Source organism: Carettochelys insculpta, chromosome 2 (assembly GCF_033958435.1).
Source record: "Carettochelys insculpta isolate YL-2023 chromosome 2, ASM3395843v1, whole genome shotgun sequence".
Taxonomy (NCBI): Eukaryota; Metazoa; Chordata; order Testudines; family Carettochelyidae; genus Carettochelys; species Carettochelys insculpta.
The window spans coordinates 246,547,776-246,574,830 of record NC_134138.1 but is presented as its reverse complement, the minus strand read 5'-3'; the positions used below and the strand labels follow the sequence as shown (position 1 = coordinate 246,574,830).

Sequence of the window (27,055 nt, the reverse complement as noted above, 5' to 3'; positions counted from 1 at the left end):
TTGAAACAGCAGGCCCTGGGGGAACTGTCCCCTTTGTTTCCCCTCATTGCTAAGCCTGGTTACATGCAATAGCCTTCCCTCTGCATTTCTTGGCTTCCAGAAGTTTGAGTTTTGTTCAGCTCAAGATTCTGCAAGGAGATGAGATACGACCAAACAACCTTAACTCAGCAGTGAGGCAGATTTTTTTTACACTGAATTTCCTCTTTTTTAATAGGAAAAGATCTGTCGTTGGTAGGAGTTAGTAGTCATTTACAGAGCTTTACACACTATGTCCCAAAATTAGCATACTCAACCAAGCAGCACCAACTGAAGCCCACCAACCCCGCTTCAGCACAATTCCCCAGCCCGTAGCCATTGTTTACGTTATCCTCTCCATCCTGGCCTTCTTCCCAAGATTGTTTCCAGGCCTGTCAATCACAAGCAGGTAGTCCTCACTCTCTGGTTTAGGCGGGTAGGACAGAGCTCAGGGAAGGGCCATAAGGTGTAGAAGGGAACAGAGTCTGACTGCCAACTAAAGGGTCCCTAAGCCAGAATCTGGGATACACGAAGGCCTCAGGTTCCCCTGCCAGCCACTGAGGGAGTGGCACTACAAGATAGTGAATGGGAAGGCTACCTAGGACTCCTAAAGGAAGACTTTGGTACCCTAGAAAGGCGGAAATATGGAGAGTGACCTGGCCAGAGGGCTAGGTCATGAAGAGACTGCAGCAGCTTGTGGACTGATGGAAGTGAGAGAGGGACTGTAGACCCAGAGAGTCCAACAGAGGACATTGTGCAACTGTAACGAGGGGCATTGATTTTGCAAGCTATTCCTCAGAAACACGAGGAGGAGATGCCATCCTAGTGGCATCCCAGATGGAATTTGTAGCAGGGCCATCCAGAGAAATCACAGACAGTATTATGGAATAGAAACCTTGAAGGTTGTACGTTTGAGAGAAAGAGAGCCTTGCCAACAGATAGCCAAACAAACTGAGATGTCAGAGCTTTTAATGTTTCTATGCCTTGCAGTACCCATTTTCTGGTCAGCCACAAGCCCTACAATTTCACAGTTAATGATTTACCAACACCTACTGCTTGCTTTCATAAGCCGCGTCTACACTAGCCGGCTATTTCGAAGTAGCCGTGCCAACTTTGAAATAGCGCCCGCCGCGTCTACACGCAGTGAGCGCTATTTCGAAGTTGAAATTGACGTAAGGGGGCGAGACGTCAAAGTCGCTATCCTCATGAGGAGATGGGAATAGCGCCCTACTTTGATGTTCAATGTCGAAGTAGAGTACGTGTAGACGATCCGCGTCCTGCAACATCGAAATAGCGGGGTCCGCCATGGCGGCCATCAGCTGAGGGGTTGAGAGATGCTATCTCCAGCCCCTGAGCTCTATGGTCGCCGCGTGCAGCAGCCCCTTAAAGCTCCCCACCCCCTTATTTCCTGTGCAGGAAGCTGAGAGCTTGTGCAGGCAGCAGCACAGCCACATGCCCACCCTGCACATCCCTCAGCAGCCACAATCCAGAACCCTGCACTGCATGGCAGCCAGCCAGCCCCCCAAGCGCCCACAGGGCACCCCCCACCAAGAGGACCCAGGGCTCCCAGCCTGCCAGCCAGAGGGGGAAGAGGCAGCGGGGCCCCTCCTGGACGGAGGCTGAAATCTGGGACCTGCTGGGGCTCTGGGGTGAGGAGGAGGTGCTCCAGGTAATGGGGAGCAAGAGGCGGAACGCAGATGCGTTCGCTCAGCTGGCCGAGGGCCTGGCTGCCCGGGGTCACCCTGCCTGCACTCCTGACCATGTCAGAAGTCAGGTAAAGGAGCTGCGGCAGGGTTACACCCAGGCCTGGGACATGGCCAGCTGATCTGGGGCCGCCCCCTCCGCTTGCCCCTTTTACAGGGAGCTCAGGGAAATCCTGGGCCCCCGGTACACCTCCTCCCCCCCGGCCACCCTTGACACATCGGCCGACATGCCCCAGCAGGCCCCGGAGATGGAGTCCGCCCTGGAGGCCAGCCCTGCACCCCAGGGCTCCCCCACAGGAGCCCACCCCTGGGACACCGGAGGAGGAGGAGGAGGAGGAGGCAGCCTCCAGCGACAGGGGGCTCCAGATCACCCTCCCCTCCCGCAGCTCCAGCAGGGTGTCCGCCCGATGGCTGTCCCCTGACCGTGGGAGCAGAGCATCAGGTATGTACCCCCTGGTGCACACCCCCGGGGTTTAGGGGCGAGGACAAGAGACATGACCAGGGCCCTCCACACACCTAGATGACCATGGCCCCGAGGACACCAGAGGCATGTCCCTCAGAAGAGTCCATCAGCCCCTGTCCCCCCGCAGGACAGCGCCATGCCCCATCCCTGGGGATGGGGGGAGCAGAACCTAGGGTCCCCCGCGGGGGGGTTGGACACCCATCATCATCAGCATCTCCGGGGGACGGGGATGGGGAACCAGCAGCAGAGGGGTGGGGGGACAAGGGCCACGGGTCAGGGCCCAGACTAACGGCTGTCTCCACTCTTCTTCCCCCCTCTGTTCCGCAGCTGCACCATCAGAGGGCCCGGAGAGCACCAGCGCAGCGTCTGTCGTCCTGGAGAGCCCACCGGGGCCATCCCACCAGGCCAGCCCCTCGGTGGAGCACGGACCAGCCCCAGGACGAGGCCGACAGCGGCGGGGCCATCTGCGGGCATCCACAGACCCCCAGCTGCTCGCCACCCTCCGGCGTTAGCTGGAGGTGTCCGAGTGGCGCCTGCAGGTGGAGGAGTGGCGGCTCCACCTCCAGGAGCGAGCGCTGGCCTGGCACCAGGAGGCTTGGAGGGCCTTCATGCGCACATTCCAGGACATTGCGTGGCACTTGGCTCCCCCTGCCACTCCGCCCGCCGCTCTGCCTGCCGTCCCTCCACCATCGGCCATCCTGGGGCCTGCCACTGAGGGGCACCATGGGCCTCCGGACACTGCCCAGCTGTATCTGCTGGTTCTCCCAGCCCCCACGCAGCCTCGACCAGGCCTCTGTCCGAGACGTGGGTTGCACCCCACAACACCAGGCACAGGACAATAGGGGTGCGTGGCTGAGGACGTTGCCCCCCAAGACCCCCTCCTTTGGGCTCATTCCCCCATGTTTGTGTAAATAGTTTTTGTTCTACCCCTGTTTTGTAACTGCCCCCCATGTACATAGTTCCCCCCTTATTCTTCTGTTTTCATATTAATAATACAAAGGGTTGCAGGGTTTTGTTTAAAAAAATTCAATTTTTTTATTGTACAGAGGTGTGGGGGGGTGCTCTCGGGTTCTCTGAGGTGTGGGCGTGGGGGCAGGGAGTGTTGTGGAGGATGGGGGGGTGCAGTGGGTGGCTCACCCGCAGTTGGTCCTGCCAGCTTTCACCCCGCAGCCTGGTCAAAATGGGCCCGCAGGGCCTCCCGGACCCAGATCCCCTCAGGGTTGACCTGGCGACTGGGGGCAGCGGGTGGCTGGACATCGGCCCTGCCAGCCTCCACAGCCCAGCCCTGGAAGAAGGCCTCTCCCTTGCTCCCTACCAGGCTGTGGAGTGCACTGCATACTCCCACAACCTGGGGGATGTTGGGGAGGCCTGCATCCAGGCGGGTGAGGAGGCACCTCCAGCGCCCTTTGAGGTGGCCGAAAGTGCACTTGACCACCTGGCGCACATGGTTCAAGCGCATGTTGAACCGCTCCTGGCTGGCTGTGAGATGGCCCTTGTAAGGGTGCATGAGCCAGGGCTGGAGGGGGTATGCCGCGTCTGCAACGACGCAGAGGGGCATGGTGATGTCCCCCACAGGGATCTCCCGCTGGGGAATGTAGGTCCCCGCCTCCAGCTGGCAGCACAGGCCCGAATTTCTGAACACCCGGGCGTTGTGGGTGCTGCCAGGCCAGCCAACAGAAATGCCCAAGAGGCGGCCCCAGCTGTCCACCAAGGCCTGGAGGATCATGGAATGGTATCCCTTCCTATTGAGGAAGTGTCCTCCACTGTGCTCCGGGGCACGGATGGGGATATGGGTCCCATCCAGAGCCCCAAAGCAATTTGGGAAGCCCAGGCTGGCAAACCCCGTGACAGCAGCATCCAGGTCCCTAAGCCGCACGAGCCTGTGGAGGAGCAGGGCATTGACTGTGCGGACGACCTGCAGGGGAAGGACATGAGAGAGCACCGGTGAGGGGTGTGCAGGGTGTGTCTGGCCCTCCCCCCCGGGCTCCCTCCTCCCCCCCAGGCTCTACCCCCTCCCCCTGGGTCCTCTTACCTCCATGAGGACAGCCCCAATGGTGGCCTTGCCCACGCCGAACTGCTGCCCTACGGATCGGTAGCTGTCTGGAGTGGCCAGCTTCCAGACAGCAATGCCGACCCGTTTCTTTATGGTGAGGGCATGTCACATGGGGGTGTCCTGGTGCCCTAAGGCAGGGGTGAGCCACTGGCAGAGCTCCAGGAATGTCTGCCGGCTCATTCTGAAGTTCCAGAGCCAGCAGTCATTGTCCCACTCACCGAGCACCAGCCGCTCCCACCAGTCTGTGCTCGTGGGGTATCTCCACAGCCGGCGGCGTGTGCGGTGGGCGGGGGGCTGGGAGGGCAGCAAGGTCTGGGGCTGCTTCCTCATCCCCCAAGGACAGCTCACCTTTCTGAAATAAAAGATGGTCAGCTGCCTCCTGCATGGCACTGAGCAGGGCAACCACTGCTCCTCCAGGGACGGGTGTGTGGGCCTCTGGCTGCTGCTGCTGCTGCAGCTGCTCCTGCTGGGGGTCCATGCTGCTTCCATGGGGTGTGCATGCCTGTGGCTCTGCAGACCCCGTGCTGTGCAGGCTGAGTGTGTCTGGGAGGGGCCCTTTAAATTAGTGGCTTGCTGTTGCCCCAGAAGTGCTAGTCTGACCTGTGACCCTATCTGTAGCTGTTCCTGGCACCCTTATTTCGATTTGGGCCGCTTTGGTGTGTAGACGCTGCCCTGCAGCGCCTACATCGATGCAGTGCTGTCCAACGTCAACGTTGAACGTCGACGGCACAAGCCCTGGAGGAGGTGTAGATGCTATTCATCGAAATAGCTTATTTCGATTTCGCTACATCGAAATAAGCTATTTCAATGTAGCATACCAGTGTAGACGTAGCTATATTGTGATAATTATTTAGATGCTCAGCCAAATCACAGCAAGTTATCACAGCTCCTAGAAACAAATCTCTGATGTGTTTCAAATACGCTCTCATGCATTGCATAAAATACACAACAAATAATTCTTTTTCCTAAGTGAATCACCACAGTGTCCCATAGATCACAACTTTTCAGGTTAGACACTGCAGAGTAGCCAAACCATGGTTCCAAGGCAGCCCACTTCTCTCCACCCAAATCAGCCTCTAGTAAGCAATCCCCGTGTCACAATATATAGAATCATAGAATTTTAGGGCTGGAAGGGACCTCAGGAGGTCATCTCGTCCAACCCTCCTGCCTAAAGCAGGATCATCCCCAACTAAACCATCCCAGCCATGACTATGTCAAGCTGGGACTTAAAAACCTCTAAGGATGGAGATTCTACCACCTGCCTCAGTAACACATTCCAGTGCTTCAGCACCCTCCTGGTGAAATAATTTTTTCCTAATATCCAACCTACACCTCTCCTTCTGTAACTTCAGACCATTGCTCCTTGTTCTGCCATCTGTCACCATTGAGAACAGTCTCATTCCTCTTTAGAGCCCCCTGTCAGGATGTTGAATGCTGCTATCAAATCACCTGTCAGTCTTCTCTTCTGTAAACTAAATACACCCAAATCCCTCAGCCTCTCCTCAGAAGTCATGTTTTCCAGCCCCTTAATCATTATTTTTGCCCTTCGCTGAACCAGCTCCAATGTGTCCACATACTTTTATACTGAGGGGCCCAGAATTGGATGCAGTACTCCAGATGTGGCCTCACCAGTGCTGAGTGGAAGGGTACAATAACTTCTCTAGATCTGATGGAAATGCTTCTCCTCATGCACCCCAAATATGTGATTAGCCTTTTTGGCTACAAGGGCATGCTGTTGAATCATACCCAATCTCTCATCCACTGAAATACCCAGGTCCTTTTCTGCTGCACTGCTACTTAGCCATTCAGTCACCAGCCTTTACCATTGTTGAGATTCTTCTGTCCTAAGCACAGGATTCTGCACTTCTCCTTGTTGAACCTCATCCAATTTCTTTTGGCTCAATCCTCCAATTTGTCTTGGTCACTCTGGACACTATCCCTACTCGCCAATGTATCTACTTGACCGTCTAGCTTAGTGTCATCTGCAAATTTGCTGAGGGTGCAATCCATCTCCCCATCCGTGTCATTAATAAAGGTGTTGAACAGTACTGGCCCTAGAACTGATCCCTGGGGCAATCCACTTGAACCTGACCACCAACCAGACATTGAGTCATTGAGCAGATCCCATTGGGCCCATCCGTCAAGCCAGTTTTCTATCCACCTTGCAGTTCTTGTATCCAATCCATACTTCCTTAACTTATGGGTAAGAATGTTATGGGAGACTTTGTATCAAAAGCTTTGCTAAAGTCAAGGAGGGGATCCTCAAGGAATCCATTTTGGAGAATTTGGAAAAGGGGAAAGTGATCAAGAGTAGTCAACATGGATTCACCAAGGGCAGGTCCTGCCTGACCAAAGAAGCTAATCACAGCTTGCCCTTGGTGAATCCATATTGATTATTCTTGATCACTTTCCCCTCTTCCAAGTGCTCCAAAATGGTTTCCTTGAGGATCCCCTCCATGATTTTTCCAGGGACTGAGGTAAGGCTGACCAGTCTATAGTTCCCTCGATTGTCCTTTCCTTTTTTTTAAAGATGGGCACTACATTTACCTTTTTCCAATCATCCGGGATCTCTCCTGATCTCCACGAGTTTTCAAAGATAATGACCACAGGCTCTGCAATGACATCTATCAATTCCCTCAGTACCCTTGGGCTACGTCTACACGTGCAGCCAACATCGAAATAGTCTATTTCGATGAATAACGTCTACACGTCCTCCAGGGCCAGCAACGTCGATGTTCAACTTCGACGTTGCTCAGCCCAACATCGAAATAGGCGCAGCGAGGGAACGTCTACACGTCAAAGTAGCACACATCAAAATAGGGATGCCAGGCACAGCTGCAGACAGGGTCACAGGGCGGACTCAACAGCAAGCCGCTCCCTTAAAGGGCCCCTCCCAGACACAGTTGCACTAAACAACACAAGATACACAGAGCTGACAACTGGTTGCAGACCCTGTGCCTGCAGCATAGATCCCCAGCTGCCGCAGAAGCAGCCAGAAGCCCTGGGCTAAGGGCTGCTGCCCACGGTGACCATAGAGCCCCGCAGGGGCTGGAGAGAGAGCATCTCTCAACCCCCCAGCTGATGGCTGCCATGGAGGACCCAGCAATTTCGACGTTGCGGGATGCGGATCGTCTACATGGTCCCTACTTCGACGTTGAACGTCGAAGTAGGGCGCTATTCCTATCTCCTCATGAGGTTAGCGGCTTCGACGTCTCGCCGCCTAACGTCGAAGTTAACTTCGAAATAGCGCCCGACGCGTGTAGACGCGACGGGCGCTATTTTGAAGTTGGTGCCGCTACTTCGAAGTAGCGTGCATGTGTAGATGCAGCTTTGGATACATTAAATCCAGGCCCATGGATTTGTGTACTACTACCTTTTCTAAGTAGCTCTTAACCCGTTCTTTCCCAATGAGGGCTGCCCACCTCCTTCCCATACCACATTGCCTCGTGTCATAGATTGGGAACTGATCTTGTCCGTGAAGACTGAGGCAAAAAAAATATTGAGTACTTCAGCTTTTCCTGCATCATCTGTCACTAGGTTACCTCTCTCATCCAGTAATGGCCCCACACCCTCTCTGATCACCCTCCTATTTTTTACATGTCTTTAGAAACCCTTCTTGTTACTCTTCACATTCCTTACTAGCTGCAATTCCAATTGTGCTTTTGCTTTCCTGATTACTTCCCGGCATTCTCCAGATATATATTTATACTCCTCCTTAGTCATATGTCCAAGATTCTGCTTCTTATATGCATCCCTTTTGAGTTTGAGCTCGCCAAGAATTTCCCTGTTAAGCCAAGCTGGTTGCCTACCATGTGTGCTCCTCTTACTGCGCATTGGGATGGTTTGTTCCTGTGCCTTCAATAAGACTTCTTTAAAGTACTGCCGTTCCCCTGAACTCCTTTCCCTTCCATATCTGTTTCCCATGGGATCCCGCTGATCAGTTCTCTCAGGGATTCGAAGTCTGCTCTTCTGAAATCAAGGGTCTGTACGTGACTGCTCACCCTTCTTCCTTTTCTCAGGATCCTGAAATCTACCATCTCAGGGCCACTGCGCCCAAGTTGCCACCCACTTCTACTTCTTCTACTAGTTTTCCTGGTTTGTGAGCAGCAGTTAACCCGTGTCCTCCTTCAAACTTCTCATAATCCAAGCACAAAATCCACACATTGCAGTGCACAAATTTCTTTTCCCTGACCAGCCAAGGTACCTGCACAGCCAGTTTCAAATCCGAGTGTAAAAGAAGCCCCAGTTCCAAGGTAAAACACTTGTAGGGAATTAGGCCTGCATTCAAAAACCACAGAGGGCTCCGTTTCATTCTAATACCTCTTCAGTGCACACACAAAATTATCTCTGGCTTTGGGGACTGAAATGCCAAACTGACACTGCTCTGAAATGACAAGTTGTTTTTCATATGATCTGGATGGCTGTTTTTTAAAGGAGAGGGGTGGCCCAGATCTACCTGTGACTCATCAGCTGCTGCCCAGCTGATGAAGTGAGGCCAGGGATCAGGTGATAAGTGGAAGATGTTTTAGTCCTTGTAAAAGACACTCAGAAGCTAAGTTGAGCTAAAGAGCTGCAGACAGTAGGAAGGTTCCTGCAGGAGTCCCTGGGTCTACTAATAACTCTCAGCTGGATGGTTTCCAGGGTATAATCCTGCAGGGTGCATTCAGTGCAAGAGAACAGGATAAAAAGGATTGTCTTGACTTCAACATGTATCATCATCATCATCAACAAATGTGGGCTCAGTGCCCATTGGTGTCTGACGCCTCTCTCACTATTCCTTTCCATCTTTCCCTGTCCATTGCAGAGTGGCTTAGTTTCAGCATGTATGGCCTATGTTCCCGCAGGTGGTAGGCACATTCTTACAAAAGCCCTGGTTTGAGGGGAAGAACATGACTATGTAGAACTTGTGTCAAAAATTATTTTGAAAAAATAAAACCAAAGTCCTGAAGAAAAGGGGAAGGTAATACTGTAGCTGAAGTATATTTTTGTTGCATGGGCAAATGAGTTAACCCAGTGGCATATAAAGTTGCACAGAAATTTTCCTCTGGAATCTCTAACTGACCACACAGCCTATATTAAATGAATGATTCCTCATGCAGACATTCAGCATGTTTGTATCTCTCTCCATGTCTAACTTCCATTCTTCTTTCATATGGCTTTAATAGGTCACAGCAACAACAAATTAATATCTAGATTTGATAGGCAACACATTGCTGCAGAAGTGAGCTGATGGACGTTCTTCAGGCCTCTGGTGAATGAACAAAGGGGTCACTCAGATATCATATGCTTCGTCGTTTATGTCTGCTAACCACAGTCACATACTGGTTTTTACCTCATTTTCCATTTTAAGAGGGTCTGTCCACATCTTCAGTGAGATGTGCTGATGTAAGTCAATCTGCTCCAGTATTTCTGACATAAAGTAAAACAGTGGTTCCTTTGAAAGGTCAATGATGAGCTGTTTGTTTTGAACTAATGAAATGCTCCACAGGTGTTCTTCCCACCACAGGTATGTCAAATGAGCTGTGTCTACACGTGCACGCTACTTCGAAGTAGCGGCACTAACTTCGAAATAGCGCCCGTCACGGCTACACGTGTTGGGCGCTATTTCGATGTTAACATCAACGTTAGGCGGCAAGACGTCGAAGCCGCTAACCCCATGAGGGGACGGGAATAGCGCCCTATTTCGAAGTTGAACGTCGAAGTAGGGCACGTGTAGACGATCCGCGTCCCGCAACATCGAAATAGCGGGATCCGCCACGGTGGCCATCAGCTGAGGGGTTGAGAGACGCTCTCTCTCCAGCCCCTGCGGGGCTCTATGGTCACCGTGTGCAGCAGCCCTTAGCCCAGGGCTTCTGGCTGCTGCTGCTGCAGCTGGGGATCCATGCCGCATGCACAGGGTCTGCAACCAGTTGTCGGCTCTGTGGATCTTGTGTTGTTTAGTGCAAGTGTATCTGGGAGGGGCCCTTTAAGGGAGCGGCTTGCTGTTGAGTCCGCCCTGTGACCCTGTCTGCAGCTGTGCCTGGCACCCTTATTTCGATGTGTGCTATTTTGGTGTGTAGACGTTCCCTCGCAGCACCTATTTCGATGTGGTGCTGCGCAATGTCGATGTTGAACGTCGACGTTGCCAGCCCTGGAGGACGTGTAGACGTTATTCATTGAAATAAGCTACTTCGAAGTAGGCTTCACGTGTAGACGTAGCTATGTTGTTATATTATAGTCACTATTTCCAAGTGGCCCTGTCATAGTTACCACTTGGATCAAATCCTGCATTCCACTCAGGACTAAATCGAGAAATGTCTCTCCCCTTGCAGATTCCTCTACCAGCTGCTCCAAAAAGCAGTCATTTAAGGTATTGAGAAATTTTATCTCTGCATCTTGTTGTGCGGTGACATGTACCCTGTCAATATGGGGATAATTGATCAGACTGTTACAGGACCAGATGAGGAACAATCTTGGACCTTCCTAGGTTCTTGTTCTGAGTTCAAGATAACAGCTCCTCTAATCAAAGCCCTCAATTCTCCTCTATGTTCTCTACAGTCCAATTTCTTCCGATCATTCATTCTTTCCAAAAAAGTTACTTAGAACATCAATTGTGACATTTTTTATATATTTCAATGCAAAGAGGAGATCAGAAATCATTACACAAACAGGCAAAGAATGCCTACTGATGCCAATACACATAATGACTGCAAAGTCCAGATGTCATTGGTTTTATCACAGCACATTTAAGAGCTTTATACTAGACCTCACTTGTATATCATGGCAATGGACTAATGAAGCTAGAGTAAAATATAAGCATGGATACTTTACAGCTTAAAGATCTTCATCAGCTTTTTTAAGTACCAATATTTATATCCTCCCTTTTGCTCTGTAAATATATTTATGCAATGGATACAGAAATAAGAATTCCTCTGTATTTCTTTTCATTGTCATATAAGGGGAAAAATGTTTAGATTTTATCTAATGCATGCCCACAAAAGGCATTGATTGGTAAGGAGAATGCAGAGGTGGGATTTGAAGTTGGTTTCCAAGCATCAGTGTCTCTAGTTTAGTGCTCTGCCTGTTCAGCTGAATTTCTTCAAACATAACCTGTAATTCCCTGAACATTTTCTCTGGCAGGCAGTTAAATTTGTGATAGCACCAGACTATCTGTCATCTGGGCCTGAGGAAAGCAACCCTTGGCTTGTGAGCTTTCAAAAGGCTTCATACTAAGCAGGTACGACATTCTGCTTGTTTTAGGGTTTTCTATAGTGTCCGTTATTGTGGTATCAAAACATTTATAAAATTAAAAGAAAAAATCCTTTTCTACTTTTTTTCTCTTTGGACCTTTGAAGAAATAATTAGACATTTTACTTCCCTTAATCTTCAAATACATCTTTTTCCCCTCTGCTAGAAACTCTGTATGATTTTACAGTGTGCCGGTACAAATTATTCTTCCTTAATCAAATCCTGCAGCCCTGACTCAAACATTCTGGCAAATAGAATCTTAAAAAATTATGGCTACCACTACTACTTCAGCAACATTAAGAAGAGATAGGCATTAGCTTTAAAACTCATGAAGAGCTAGTGATTTTAATAAATCGTCACAGTTCTTGATTCTAATTGACCACACAAAAAATGATATAAATTCATAGGATATGAAATACCTGTGGAGCTTGAGTGTCACAGTTCCATAAACAGTAGTAAAGCCCAGAAGACGAACCCATCTTAGGAGAACACAGCGAAATGTGCTTGGCTCAAAATACAAAATGATAACCTGTGAAACAGAGAGACAAAGGAAGAGAGCTTCAGTGCCAGCTTTCATATGGAAATTCTTGATTCAAATGCAGGATCGATTTGGACAATATATGCAGTGGACATTTTCAAGCTCGTACAACTGCACATTGACATTTTACAGTAAAGTACTTAGATAATCTGTTCAACTCATTGGCACAGTTCTGGCTGCTGATTGTCCTCTGAATGGAGCTGGCAAAGGTCCTTTGACAAGCTATGAAGTGATAGAACCTCTAAATACACATCTATCGACGTTTTACAAAATGAAATCTTGTCTCCAGGAATAACAAGAGCACAAAAGTAGAATTTTTTTGGGCTCGTAACAGTCCTCACTTGGGGTGTGGTTGGGGAATATGGCCTAGTAGTCATAACTGAAAGTCCTGATTGCCAAGGAGATTGTGGGGAGGAGATCCTGGACCCTTCCAGTGCACCATGTTCTGACCCTTGGGGCTACCAGTAGTGGCACTGAAGGCTGCTTATAACTTTCCTCTCTAGGCCTCTTCCTCTCTTCTGCCCCTCTGGGGTCAGTTTAGTCCAAGGCTTCTCCCTGGGGGGGGGAACCCAAACTACAATTAAGAGGGAGTTACCAGTGCCCAGGAACCATAGAATACTTCCCTCTATGGTTGTCTCCAGGATCTGTCCTCCTTTTTCTCCCCTTTAGGAAGCAATGTCAGAGTCTTAGTGCTTATCTATACTAATTAGGGTCGATCTTCCAGAGTTCGATTTTGTATGTCTGGTGAAGACGCAGCAAAAATTGGTCTTTCTGGGGCTGGCAGTGACCCCTGTACTCCATGCTGTCGCATGGAATACGGGAGATCAATGTGAACGTACAGAGATTAGGTCTTCTGTAAGTCAAAACTGTGGGAAATAAATCGATTCCGATACATTGATTCTAGCTATGCAAATGCTGTAGGTAGAATTGGGTGTCTGAAATTGACTTATTTCCCTAGCATAGACTTAGCCTTGGGCTTTACTCTGCTCTGCAGATCTGCTAACTTGCCACCCAAATGAGCAAATACCCTGACTTTTAATTCATGCAGCAGATGGAGTACTTTCTGAAGGGGATGCCTGAGCACATAATAATCTCTTAATCCCATGATGCCCAGTGCCCAGATTTGGATCCCATCATGGGATTGTTACAGTACTCTTTGGTGGGTGTCTTCTTACAGCTCAACTGATTACATTTAGTACAACACTTATATCACCCATCACAGTAATTCCCTATAACAAACGTGCCAAAATGTGGGCATCTTATTTTCCCTCTCAAATCCTCCCTTAACTACTGTTTATAACATCACCATCCTTAGCATCAGTATCTTTGTTTCATATATGACTCCTCTCATCCTCCACCTTCTCTTCTACAAACTCTGTACTCTCAAAAACCTACCTTCCTCTTCCTCTACAACCACGACACCCAAATATTTTTGCCACTTGCGGCAAACAGGACACCATGGTGCGGCAATTGTGGCTCCTCCTACATGCAAGGAGCGCTGTCTGCTGTTCTGTGCTCATGCCCCACTGCCTGGCGGAAGAAGCTTGTGGCAGCAGCAGTGGCTCTAGTCCCAGCATCTCTGGCCATTCCGATGGCCCCAGTAGCAGCAGCCACAGCGACTCCAGCAGCCCCAAGTGACTCCAGCCACTCTGGCAGCCCCAGCGGCTCCAGCAGCTCTGGTGGCGGCAGCCCTAGAGGCTCCAGCCATTCCGGTGGCTCTGGCCCCAGTGACCCCAGGCAGCTCCAGTTGCTCCAGCAACCCCAGGCGGCCTTAGCAGCCCCAGGCAGTTCTGGGAGCCCAGCAGCTCCAGCAGCCCTAGTGCCTCTAGCAGCCCCAGGAGGCTCTGGCCACCCTAGCAGCCCCAGGTCTGGTGGCTCTGTTGGCCCCAGGACGTTCCAGCCCATATGGTGATCCCAGGTGGCTCTGATGGTCCCAGTAGCTCTGGTGCATTGTGGGCATCAATTTAGAATGGGGGGTTGGGGGTGCCTGGCTCTGGGGGAGGGGGAGGGCATTTATTTAGAGTGGCCGGGGCTGTAGCAAATATGGAAGGATGACAATCACAAGCGTGGTGATCCTTGAATTACTATTGGACACTACTGCTCTACAACATCTCCTCCCATTGAATGGTAACTGGCACAGGGTGACTCACAGAAATCCATTTTGTTGTCCACTGGTGTGCTGATTGAGCCACTGATGCCTACCTTTCTGTTCCGTGGGACTCCCCACCGCCCTGTCCTGCTGGGCCAGAAGCTCTGGTCTCCCCTGGCAAACGCACAGAGTTGGGATAACCAGCTCCTGCAGAGCAATATAAATGCTAACCTAGTTCAGTCCTGGGAGGGTTCAGCATCTGGAAAACCAATCCCCAAAAGGGGACAAAAGACCAAATACATCTTACTATGTGTAAAAGGTTTGCACAGAGAAAGTTCATAGCATCAGGTCAGTCTTCTTTATCAATGCAAGAGAGAGATGCACAGTGATTGCTCATCACCCCCCCGCCCCCAGGTACACCCAGGTAACAATTATTTACACTGGGCTTGATAATGAACAAAAGTGGTTTTATTACATATAAAAAGTAGGACGTAAGTGGTTACAAGTGAAAATAATCAGATCAAAGTAAGTTACTATGTTAAAATAAATAAAAGAACTTCAGTTAATTCTAATATATTAAGCAACTTGTTGCACGTGAATCCTAACCATCAACAGTTCATCTTCTAAACATCTCTTTTACAAGCTAAGTAGCTTTCTATTTTGGGCATTTCAGCTGGTAAATGTTACTGTGATCTTTTGATGTCTGTCGTCTTGTTTGCAAAACCCCTTTATATCCCTTTGGCGTAAAGTAGAAACTCTTTGTGCTCAGTTGAAATTTTTCTCACCCTCAGTGGAAAAGCAGACAAATCCAAAATGGGTTCCAGAATCTGGTGGCCTGGCCATGTTGTTCAAGGATGAACCACAGTTTTGGTTTACAGAAGACTATTTACAGGTCATTGACTTCATCACTGAGCCATTAATTTTCAGGAGCATCAGTTATGGCCTTCACTAGAACATTCAGAATTATAAATATATCCACACTTAACATTTCTAATTTCACATAGAAGAATGATGCATGCACAAAAACAGGATATATAAATTCAGCTTACTGTAACATTTAAAGTTGATATGTTACATAAAGGATTTTGTCTAAAGCATCTTTGAGTAATGCATATTCAAATTCATAAGTCAATTCTCATAAAGCACAGGGAGGGCATGACAATAATTATCTCTGTTCACCTTTTGACCTCATCGCAACTTCCATAAATTCCTACTTTCCTACATTTCATCTCGTCTCCTTCCAGTAAATATATAACATCTGCTGCAATCATCTTCCTCTCTCATCACTTCAGTGATTCACTCTTCTCACCCAGTCTCTTTGCTGACTTTCCCTCCCCTTCTTCATCAAGTTCAAACTTTTCTTCCTAACCTGCAAGGCCCTCAACTTCACCCCTATTTATATAGCTCTACTCATTTCCTCTAACAACCTCTACAGTTGCCAGAGCCTCCTTCAGACACCTGTTTTGTGTCCTTCTACCAGTCTTATCCTTGTACCTTATTCTGTCCTAAAACCTATGCTTGGAGCACTCTCCATTTCAAAAAAACAACCTCCCACTCTTCCTTTTAATCCTTTCTTTACAAATACACTTTTCCATCAAAAGCTTTCATTGTCACTTGAGAGACGGGGGAAACAAGTGAAAATCTATGCCCCCTTACAAAGTTAACTTGATTGGCATCTTGTGTGTCTGAATTGTATTGTCTGTATCTAACTTAGGCTGTTCTAGAAGGACTTAGAGCTTTTGGAGAGGAATATTTTATAAGCTAGAAAGAAAAAAACTTGGAAACTAATTGTGACAGGGGCTGCGTCTTCCTCTAGGTTTGCAAAGTACAAATACAACAGTATTCAATAATTATGAACAAACAATGAGTTATATAATGTACTTAGTGTTCAGGATCAGTAAAATGGGATGTCGCCCTCAGTCTAGAAGAAAAATGAACTGAAATGTGCAGGGCCATCTGCCAGTTAGCCATTACATAGCACCTTCTGGCAGTAGATGTATTATTGTGTCTACGCTCTGCCACATTATATTATCTTCCTAAGTAAATGCTTTATCCTGAGCAAGAAGTCTAGCCCAGGATGTTGGCAAGAAGCCCAGCACTAAGTCCTCTGGATGGCACACATCGATTGAGGAATGGTCAAAGAAAAAAATGGCAGAGGTGCAGATATAGAATGAGACCTGGAAAAAAAACATCTCTATTTCGCTGAGGTTTCTTTTGCTGAAAAACCAAGATTTAACAGTTTAATAAATCGTGTTTTGCCAAATCAAAAACAATGCAAACTGTCTCCTGCTTTTGTCAATCCACCCTCAATGGACTGGATGTGCTTCAGAGAAGCAAAATTTGACAAATGCTGCAAGGTGAAAAAAGAAGAACATGAAACTGTATCTGTCATTACATTTCTACCAGTGGCAATGGAGCTTAGCAAAGATGCTGAATGTGCTACTGGGCTGTCACCACCAATGCTACTTATGGCTGACACTGAGATAGGGAGTGATATGAAAATTGAAGAAAGCAAGTGTCTGAGGAGAAGTGAATCTCAATCTTTCCATAAATATTCAAACCCTGATTCACTCATCTCTAGTGTGCTCATTCTTGAGCTAAATTACATCACAGCATGAAAGCAATCACCGGTGAGACAGTTTACCCTCTCTTCTTCCCAGCAGAAGCAAGAGTGGTAGGAGGACAGCCTGGTCATGGTGGACCTACATGTGATGGAGTTGGGGGTGCATGTATGTGTGAGTGAGGCTGAGCAGCTCACACCAGCTAGTGATGACCCCCCGCTGTCTGTAACCTAAGCTGGCAGGTAACGCCTCTGTCCTGAACAAAGAGCCGGGAGGAACTCAGCTCGTTTGAATGAGAGGTGGCAGTTAGAAGGTGTGGGGTGGGGTTGGGGAGTTGGAAGGCAGCTAGCCTGTGCTGAGGAGAGAGCAGGAGAGCAGAGGGCTAGTCCCTAGATGAGACACCCCTCAGGCCTCCTCTCCCCAAAATGGATTGAAATGACTGTCTGCCTGCTGTACTGACACTCCTGCACTACACTGTGTCTCTGTCGCCTAATAAACTTCCTGTTCTACCTGCTGAGTGAGAGGCACTCCTGGCTGAGGATGAGGTGCAGTGCTTGGGGACCCCTGAACCCCATCACACCACACTATCCATCTTCAGTCATGAAATGAACTTAGAATTATCGCTGGCTGAGAATTTTTAATGAAATATTTGTCTTCTGAAAATGCTGAATCATCAACATTGAAACCGTTGCTCGGAAAGCATTAGTTTTGACAAATTAACAGTGTCAAGACTTTGTGAAAAAAGTTACGACCTGCTTCAACATTTTCTAAATAAAAAAAAAAAGTTCTTTTCAAGTCAAAATGACTTTTCCTTTAGGACTTATCTACATGGCCAAGTACTTTGTGCTATGGAGGTGTGAACTGTAATGCACACTCTTTCATTCACAATGGCAACATCCACGTGGGGAGATGGGATGCGGGGAAGTTATACTGCAGCAGTTTGGGCATGCCACAATTCATAACCCCTCTAGTACAGACTACAGGACCATGTAGACAAGTCCTTAAGGTACATCTATATTGCACACCTTTTTCATAGCGTGTCGAATACATATTCACACATTCACCAGAGCTGAGATATAAACAGCAGTGTGCGGTGAGGCACAGCTTAGTTAAACAGACTAGAGATACACCTGAAGAGTGTGCATATGTACACAACAACACACCCTAAATGCCTTCTGGTCTCCCAAACCATGCCCCGTGCATGTACATTGCTGTTTTTAGCAGTATAATGTTCCATTGACTCCCCACTGCTGCATCCATCCAGCTGGGGAAGGCAGTGTCAGCTCCCTATTGTAGGAGCCTTTCCCTGCAACTAGGGACTACTTGGGCAGCAAAGAAAGATGCTAGACAGAGCTTTTCCTTGCCACAGTGAAGGTTCCAGCAATGGGGAGCAACTGAAGTTCTTCCCCACTACCTTCTCTCTGCCAAATCTTTTCAGTGGCTGTACGTCCTTACTGCAGGATGGACATGGCCTGCCTCTTACCTTAGCATACAGGGTATGCCAGCACCAGTGCTGCAAGGTGTAGATGAAGTTTTAGAGTAAAACCATGTAGAAATAATTTTAAAAGATCAAAAATTAAAAGAATTTTTCAACTGACATCTGAAATTCTTTTCAGATATTCAAGATTTTAACTTTTTGTCCTCACTTAGGAAAGAATTTTTTTTGAAATATTGAAAATAATTTTCATATGGTCAGAAAATAATTGCTTGTCCCATTCTGCTTAGAATATTAGTTGGAAGAAAAAAAACAAATGGAAATGCTTCTTACCTGCACTATCCCCTGCATGCCACAACACTTAGGCTGGGTCTACACTTGTCCCCAACTTCGAAGGGGGCATGTTAATCAGGGCAATGGGAGATTACTACTGAAGTGCTGCAGTGAATACGCAGCACTTCGTTAGGCTAATTCTCCCCCACAGCAACTTCGAGGTGACAAACTTCAAAGTGCCGGCATGCATGTAGCCGTGGGCACTTTGAAGAGCCCATGCTACTTTGAAGTGCCTTTACTCCCCAAAATTTTGAGGAGTAAAGGCACTTTGAAGTGCCCTCAGCTACATGCATGCCAGCACTTTGAAGTTTTGACACTTTTGAAGTTGCTGTGGGGGAGAATTAGCCTAATGAAGTGCTGCGTATTCACTGCAGCACTTCATTAGTAATCTCCCATCGCCCTAATTAATGTGCCCCCTTCGAAGTTGGGGGCAAGTGTAGACAAGCCCTAATGGCAGGAGAACATTCTAAAGGTGGTTTCTGATAAAGGCCTGTATAGGACAGTAATTTCCTATTGAAAGCTACAGTTTTCAGCTGTCAATGTTATACATTAGCATGATTACAGATTTACATAACAAAATTGGTAGCACTACCCCTGGTGCTGAGTTTTGTAGGTGGGTGAAACTGTCCTGATTCACTTGTGGTTCCTCCACAGCAGAAGAACAACGTCAAGAAGGAATATTATACAGTAACCCCCTCGCTAGAACGGACTAATGCGGCAGGGGGGAAAGGTTGTCAATTATTCCTGAAAGCCTGTTATATGGGAGGGTTTACTGCCCACCCATCCCTGCCAGGCTACGCCAGCCCCAGCCTCCTCCTAGCCCCCCAGAGTAAAACCCTGCCACTCACTGGAGCCACCACTGATGGAGGAGGTGCTGGACACTGTCGCGTGGCTGGAGGCACCCAGTTGAGTGGCTGGAGCTGCTGGAGGCACCACATGGCCAGAGCTGCCTCACCGGATGCAGCTGGAAATACTTCACTGCGTGGGGCCAGAGGCACCACCGCAAAGCCAGGAGGAACCGCTGTCATTTACACATGGTGGACCGGCTGCAACCACAGTAAAGCTGCGTCTACACGTGCACACTACTTCGAAGTAGCGGCACCAACTTCGAAATAGCGCCCATCGCGTCTACACGCGTCGGGCACTATTTCGAAGTTAACTTCGACGTTAGGCGGCGAGACGTCGAAGTCGCTAACCTCATGAGGGCTACGTCTACACGTGCAGCCAACATCGAAATAGCTTATTTCGATGTTGCGACATTGAAATAGTCTATTTCGATGAATAACGTCTACACGTCCTCCAGGGCCGGCAACGTCGATGTTCAACTTCGACGTTGCTCAGCCCAACATCGAAATAGGCGCAGCGAGGGAACGTCTACACGTCAAAGTAGCACACATCGAAATAGGGATGCCAGGCACAGCTGCAGACAGGGTCACAGGGCGGACTCAACAGCCAGCCGCTCCCTTAAAGGGCCCCTCCCAGACACAGTTGCACTAAACAACACAAGATACACAGAGCTGACAACTGGTTGCAGACCCTGTGCCTGCAGCATAGATCCCCAGCTGCCGCAGAAGCAGCCAGAAGCCCTGGGCTAAGGGCTGCTGCCCACGGTGACCATAGAGCCCCGCAGGGGCTGGAGAGAGAGCATCTCTCAACCCCCCAGCTGATGGCCGCCATGGAGGACCCAGCAATATCGACGTTGCGGGACGCGGATCGTCTACACGGTCCCTACTTCGACGTTGAATGTTGAAGTAGGGCGCTATTCCTATCCCCTCATGAGGTTAGCGACTTCGACGTCTCGCCGCCTAACGTCGAAGTTAACTTCGAAATAGCGCCCGACGCGTGTAGACGTGACGGGCACTATTTCGAAGTTGGTGCCGCTACTTCGAAGTAGCGTGCACGTGTAGACGCAGCCGAGGAGATAGGAATAGCGCCCTACTTCGACGTTCAACGTCGAAGTAGGGACCGTGTAGACGATCCGCGTCCCGCAACGTCGAAATTGCTGGGTCCTCCATGGCGGCCATCAGCTGGGGGGTTGAGAGATGCACCTTAAAGACAAGCAAAATAGTATATTGGGTGAGCTTTTGTGGGACAGACCCACTTCTCTCCCACGAAAGCTGACCCAATAAACCGTTTTGCTTGTCTTTAAGGTGCTGCTTGACGGCTTTTTGTTTTGATAGTGTATAGATGAGCACGGCTCCCTCTCTGCTACTTGGCCATATAGCTATAAGCCCTGGTCTAACTAGCCCCCGCCCCCGCACCTATTAAATGATAGAGCTGGATACTAGCGTTCTTTTTATGAGACTCCACATTGGTGGCTATTAAGAGCTGAAATCACTGAGTGGCAGCTGAGGCCACCAAGAGCTGAAATCACAAGGTTTTGCCTCAGGATAAAACAAAAACACTGGTATTTGGAGATAAGGAAATAGGAAGGAAGATCTGTGTGGATATTATTGAACTAGAAAATGTAGAGAAGTTCACATATCTGGGGAGCAACATAACGTATGATCTAGACTGTTAGAAGGAAACAATGACTAGATTAGCGAAAGCAAGAGCGAGTTCAAAGGAGATGGATAAGATCTGGAAAAGCAAAGCAATTAGCTTAAGAACAAAGCTGGGCGTCTTGAAAACGTGTATTCAGCAGCATGTTGTACGGATGTGAGACGTGGGTGATAACGAAAGATTCAAAAAGAAGAATATTGGCGTTCAAAAGGAGTTGGTACAGAAAGATTCTGAGAATAGGATGGATGCAGAAGGTCACCAATGAGGAGTTATATGGGAATATACAGTCGAAAGAGAACGTGCTGCAGAAGGTTATAAAATGGACGCTACAACTATTTGGATATATTTGCAGAATGAACGATGAACGAAAACTTGAGACCCTAGTATTCGGCACAATGGATGGTTCAAATAGGAGAGGCAGACCCCACAGAGAATGGATAGATGGGCCGTGTCTACACTAGCCCCAAACTTCGAAATGGCCATGAAATACATATTCAGCACCTCATTAGCATGAGGGCGGCTGCGGCACTTCGAAATTGACATGGCTTGCCGCCGCGCGGCTCGTCCTTTTTGAAAGGACCCCGCCTACTTCGAAGTCCCCTTATTCCCATCTGCTCATAGGAATAAGGGGACTTCGAAGAAGGTGGGGTCCTTTCGAAAAGGAGCCCCATTGGGACGAGCTGCGCGGCGGCGAGCTGCATCAATTTCGAACTGCAGCGGCCGCCCGCATGCTAATGAGGCGCTGAATATGTATTTCAGCACTTCATTAGTAAACTTCGAAATGGCCATTTGCATGGCTATTTCGAAGTTTGGGGCTAGTGTAGACATAGCCATGATGTAGTAGATTGGTGCAGAGCTAGTCTACAGAAACTAAGCCACTCTGCACTGGATAGGGAAATATGGAAGGAAATAGTGAGAGAGGTATCAGACACCAACGGGTGCTGAGCTCACGGTTATTGATGATGATGATGATGATGATGATGATGATGAAACCCATAGCGGATGGTGCAGACAGTAGGAGGAGCGACGGACAGATGGTGCAACTGGTGGGTAGCCAGTAGGAGGACCAGCGGACAGACAGCGTGACCGGCGGGCGTCCGGTAAGAGGAGCAGCAGACGGCGCAACCAGCGGGCGGAGGGTAGGAGGAGCAGTGGACGGTACGACTGGCGGGAGGCCGGTAGGAGGAGTGACAAAAGGACAGCGCGACCGGTGGGTGGCTGTTAGGAGGAGTGGCAGACGGACAGCGCAACGAGCGGGCAGCCAGTAGGAGGAGCAGCAGACGGACGGATGGTGCAACCAGCGGCCAGCCAGTAAGAGGAGCAGTGGACAGCGTGACCAGCGGGCAGCCGGTAGGAGGAGCAGCAGACAGCGTGACTGGTGGGGGGGCCGGTAGGAGGAGTGACGGATGGATGCGCAACCAGCGGGCAGCCAGTAGGAGAAGCAGCAGACGGTGTGACCGGTGGGTGGCCGGTAGAAGGAGCAGAGGATGGACAGCGTAACCAGCTGGCGGCCGGTAGGAGGAGCAGCCAGCTGCCAACAGGTGGCAGTCAGCGGGGCGCTGCAGACAAGTGGACAGCTAGTACTGCCCTGGTGATGTATCTGTGGGCTCTGGGTCTGGGACTGCACTGTGAGAGGTACCCCCTGTAACGGTGTGTAATGGCAAAGAGCCCCAGCAAGAGACTTAGTTCTATAACATATGGGGATGGCATCTTGTTAAAGGGGTGTATCTCTCCTTTGCTTAGATACATTGCATATGTCACTGAGTCAACTTGGGTTAGGTTATCGTTATTAAATAAGCTGTTTCCATCTTAGACTTTGTGCTTGTTGGGGGGTGGGCGGGGGAACCACCTGACAGACACCCAGCAAGTGGGGTGAGATTGTTCCAGGCCACTGGGTGGTGGCTTGAGCCGGTTGGTTGTATCCTTGACAGAAAACCCCTAAGAGCTGAACCCAGCCCTTCTGGCAGGCACCTGGCATTAATAGAAGAGTTACACAGCTCATTAATAAAGATGTTGAACAACACCAGCCCCAGAACCAAGCCTTGTGGCACTCCACTTGAAACCGACCGCCATCCAGATATTGAGCCATTGACCACTACTGTTGGGCCTGACCGTCAAGCCAGCTTTCTATCCATTTTATAGTCCATGGATCCAATCTGTACTTCCTCTCTGTGGAGATATTAGAGCCCTTTTTTGTGGGGCAGTGATTCAGAGGGCGGGTCTCCTTTTCCATCTTGAGGAGTGCCTGCAGAGACGGGTTGCTTGTCCTCCAGAGGCTGGAGAGACCTCTCCATCGAGATCATTTTAAGCCAAAGATCCTTCTGTTGGGCTCTGGCTTTCAGATTATTATAGTGGATACATTTCTGGGGAGTATGCTCCAAACACGCAGCACCAGTGGCATCATGACACACCTATTGCACATACACAACCTGCATAAACACTGCTACCATATATCTCCTCTCAGTGGTGCTGGGATGCATCACCAACTAAAATGGAGTGTCCACAGGGACACGATTCAAAGAAAAAATAGGCATGTTAGCTCTAGTGGCTCCAACAAAGACCAGTTTCGATAAATACTTCTGCCCATCTAAATTCTCCTGAGGTTTTAACTGGAAAAAATGTATTTTCCACTTCAGGTGGTAATGACAGCACTCTAAAGCTATTCAATGAACATAATTTTTCAATGGGCACTGTTTGGCTCCCTGACAGAGTCATCTGGCAGTTGAACAAACAGAGCTTTGGCTGTCTCACATATGTGGCTGAAGGACTGTCCTCTTGGCTAACAAAACAAAAAGCAGTCAAGCAGCACTTTAAGGACAAGCAAAATAATTTATTAGGTGAGCTTTCGTGGGACAGACCCACTTCTTCAGACCATAGCCAGACCAGAACAGACTCAATATTTAAGGCACAGACAACCAACAACAGTAATCAAGTAGGACAAATCAGAAAAAAATTATCAAAATGAGCAAATCAGAGAGTGGAGGTGGGTGGGGGGAAGGTCAAGAATTAGATTAAGCCAAATATGCAGATGAACCCCTATAGTGACTCAAATGACCAATATATATATAGTCACTATAGGGGTTTGTCTGCATACTTGGCTTAATCTAATTCTTGACCTTCCCCCCACCCACTTCCACTCTCTGATTTGCTCACTTTGATAATTTTTTTCTGATTTGTCCTCCTTGCTTACTGTTTTTGGTTGTCTGTGCCTTAAATATTGAGTCTGTTCTGGTCTGGCTATGGTCTGAAGAAGTGGGTCTGTCCCACGAAAGCTCACCTAATAAATTATTTTGCTCGTCTTTAAAGTGCTACTGGACTGCTTTTTGTTTTGATAGTAAATGGACTAGCACGGCTCCCTCTCTGTTGCTCTCGGCTAACATTTTTGTTTATCTACCCTGATGTATTTGCTCATATTTTCTTCTGTTTGTGACTAAGAAATCCTGCCTCCAATGAGATTTCTGTACAGTCTATTTTCAGGAAAATATGTGTGCAAACGACTTCCAAATATTGACTCTTTCTGCAACCTGATTTCTACCGCAGTGCCTCCAACCTGAAACAACTTCTAAGGCCCAATTTCTGTGCCCACTGCTGTCACTTATTACAATTTCCCTAGTCTGAAATGAAGAAATATAACAATAATCCCATTCCACTGTATGTTATTGCACCTCATTAATAACTACTAAAGAATCAAGTCCTGGGGGAATTCTGCAATTTTACTATGGCTCTAAATGCAACAATTGCAGAATTCCCCCAAGACTGAAAAATAAAAGACAGTCACTGGTTCTGTAACTGGCACCTTGTAGACTAACAGATATTTTGGAGCATAAGCTTTCGTGGGCAAAGATTCGCTTCATTAGATGCATGAATAGGGGTTGGGGTTCAGAGCAGTATTTAAAGAGCGAGGTCCCAGTAAAAGGGAAGGCCAGAGCTGACAAGGTGTATTCAGTCAGGGTGGAAATGACCCGTTATCAGTAGTATAGATGAAGAAAGGGGAAAAAAACAAGTCAGATCACTCAGTGGGGATGTGGCCCATTGTCAGATTCTAATGTGGAGGTGTGAACTTTCAGAGCAGAGAAACTGTTTTTTTGAAAGGGGCCAGCCACTCCCAGTCTCTGTTTAATCCTTGGTTGATGGAGTCAAATTTGAAAATGAATTGCAGCTCAGTGATTTCCCTCTCCATTTTACTTTTGACATTTTTTTGCTGTAGGACTGCTACTTTTAAATCTGTTACTGAGTGTCCAGGGAGATTGAAATATTCTCCTACAGGTTTGTACAGGTTGCCATTCCTGATGTCTGATTTATGTCCATTTATTCTTTTACGTAGAGACTGTCCAGTCCCTGCAACAAACCTCGCTGCCAACTCTGCTCACATATCTACGTTGAACGTCGAAGTAGGGCGCTATTCCAATCCCCTCATGAGGTTAGTGACTTCGACGTCTCGCTGCCTAACGTCGAAGTTAACTTCGAAATAGCGCCCGACGCGTGTAGCCGCGACGGGTGCTATTTCGAAGTTAGTGCCGCTACTTCGAAGTAGCGTGCACGTGTAGACACAGCCATAGCTACCCTTCCTTATACAATAGCTGGACTACAATAGTACATAGACATTTGTGTTTTAATGCAACCAATTAAAATACTTTTACTTAATTCAAGAAGGCTTGTCCAGGATAGTGCACAACATTGTCATATCTGTCAGAACCAGGCTTTCACATGAGAGAGCACAACACAAACGCACCTTTGTGATACAATTTGTGACTTCCTCTTTGGCTATGGCATGGGGATCGGAGTCAAAAAAACTTAGTTCTAGTCCTCTTTCTCTCACAGACTTTCTGAGTGAACACGGTCTAGTTAAAACAGCCAGTATTTTGAAAAGGAGTCATACATTTTGGATGCTTCTGCTTTTGCCTTTCAAACTTCTGAGATACGTTGGCCTCAATTTTCAGAAGAAAATATTTGAAAAGTTCAGAAACCAAAGCATGTCAGATGCAGCATGCAAAATTAATGGACAGTTTTCAAAATATGGGCCATGTCTTTCTCTGCCTCAGTTTCTTCACCTTTAAAATCAGGAAAATAATCTCAGGGGGATGCTGAAAATCCTAATTGTGGTTTATAAAGCACACACTGAAACCACTATATAAAAAATATCAATAACACTGTGACACTGAAGATGTTCGGAGTTTGCGTGAGAGAGTCTGAGAGTAAAAACTGGTATAATTCTGCATATTTCTCTATATATGCTTCTGCCATTCCTTTCTCCTCCCCACCTCCTCAAATGATTTGCAAACCTATATTCTTTGTACATCAACTGTTTCTCATTGGGATAGATCCAGCTACTTTATTTACTAAAGGGACCGTGTTTCCATTTTTTAAAATCCTGGAGCTTCTCCAATGACATCCATATAAATTATTATCGATTTCAGATACTCGAGATGAGATTCTTCTGACCACAGAAAATAAACACCCAGTGGTGAGTGTCTTGCATACGATCCTCAGCATGCAGTCCAGTGAAAAGGTGAGTCCGGAACATTCTCTCATTGTGGTCATGTCTACACTAGCGCCAAACTTCAAAATGGCCATTTCGAAGTTTACTAACGAAGTGCTTCATTAGCATGCAGGCAGCCGCGGCACTTCGAAATTGACGCGGCTCACCACTGTGCGGCTCATTCAGACGGGGCTCCTTTTCGAAAGGACCCCGCCTTCTTCGAAGTCCCCTTATTCCCATCTGCTCATAGGAATAAGGGGACTTTGAAGTTGCTGGGGTCCTTTCGAAAAGGACCCCCATCGGGACGAGCCGCGCAGCGACGAGCCGCATCAATTTTGAAGTGCTGCAGCCGCCCGCGTGCTAGTGAGGCGCTGAATATATATTTCAGCTCTTCATTAGTAAACTTCGAAATGGCCATTTGCATGGCCGTTTTGAAGTTTGGGGCTAGTGTAGACACGGCCTGTAAGTCCTCACTCTTTAGCTCAAACAATAGAGGCTCATGGTTTTAGTTTTAGAACATAATTATCATTAAATGAAGTTAAACCCTTCTATCAGAACTGGCTTCTTTACATTAACTTTCCTTAAACCAAATCAAATGACCAAACGTTACTCACAACTTCTAAAACAGAACCACATGTTTATCTATCAGAAATCTTT

The 27,055-nt window shown here is 48.1% G+C and overlaps 1 protein-coding gene across 1 annotated transcript in view; it reads right to left on the bottom strand.

The window, feature by feature from the left end:
* Positions 1–27,055, bottom strand: part of GPR158 (G protein-coupled receptor 158) — a 352,985-nt gene that overhangs the window by 83,140 nt on the left and 242,790 nt on the right. The window contains exon 6 of the mRNA XM_074986282.1: positions 11,881–11,990. Within this exon, the coding sequence (XP_074842383.1) occupies positions 11,881–11,990 (110 nt within the window). The remainder of the gene's footprint in view (positions 1–11,880; positions 11,991–27,055) is intronic.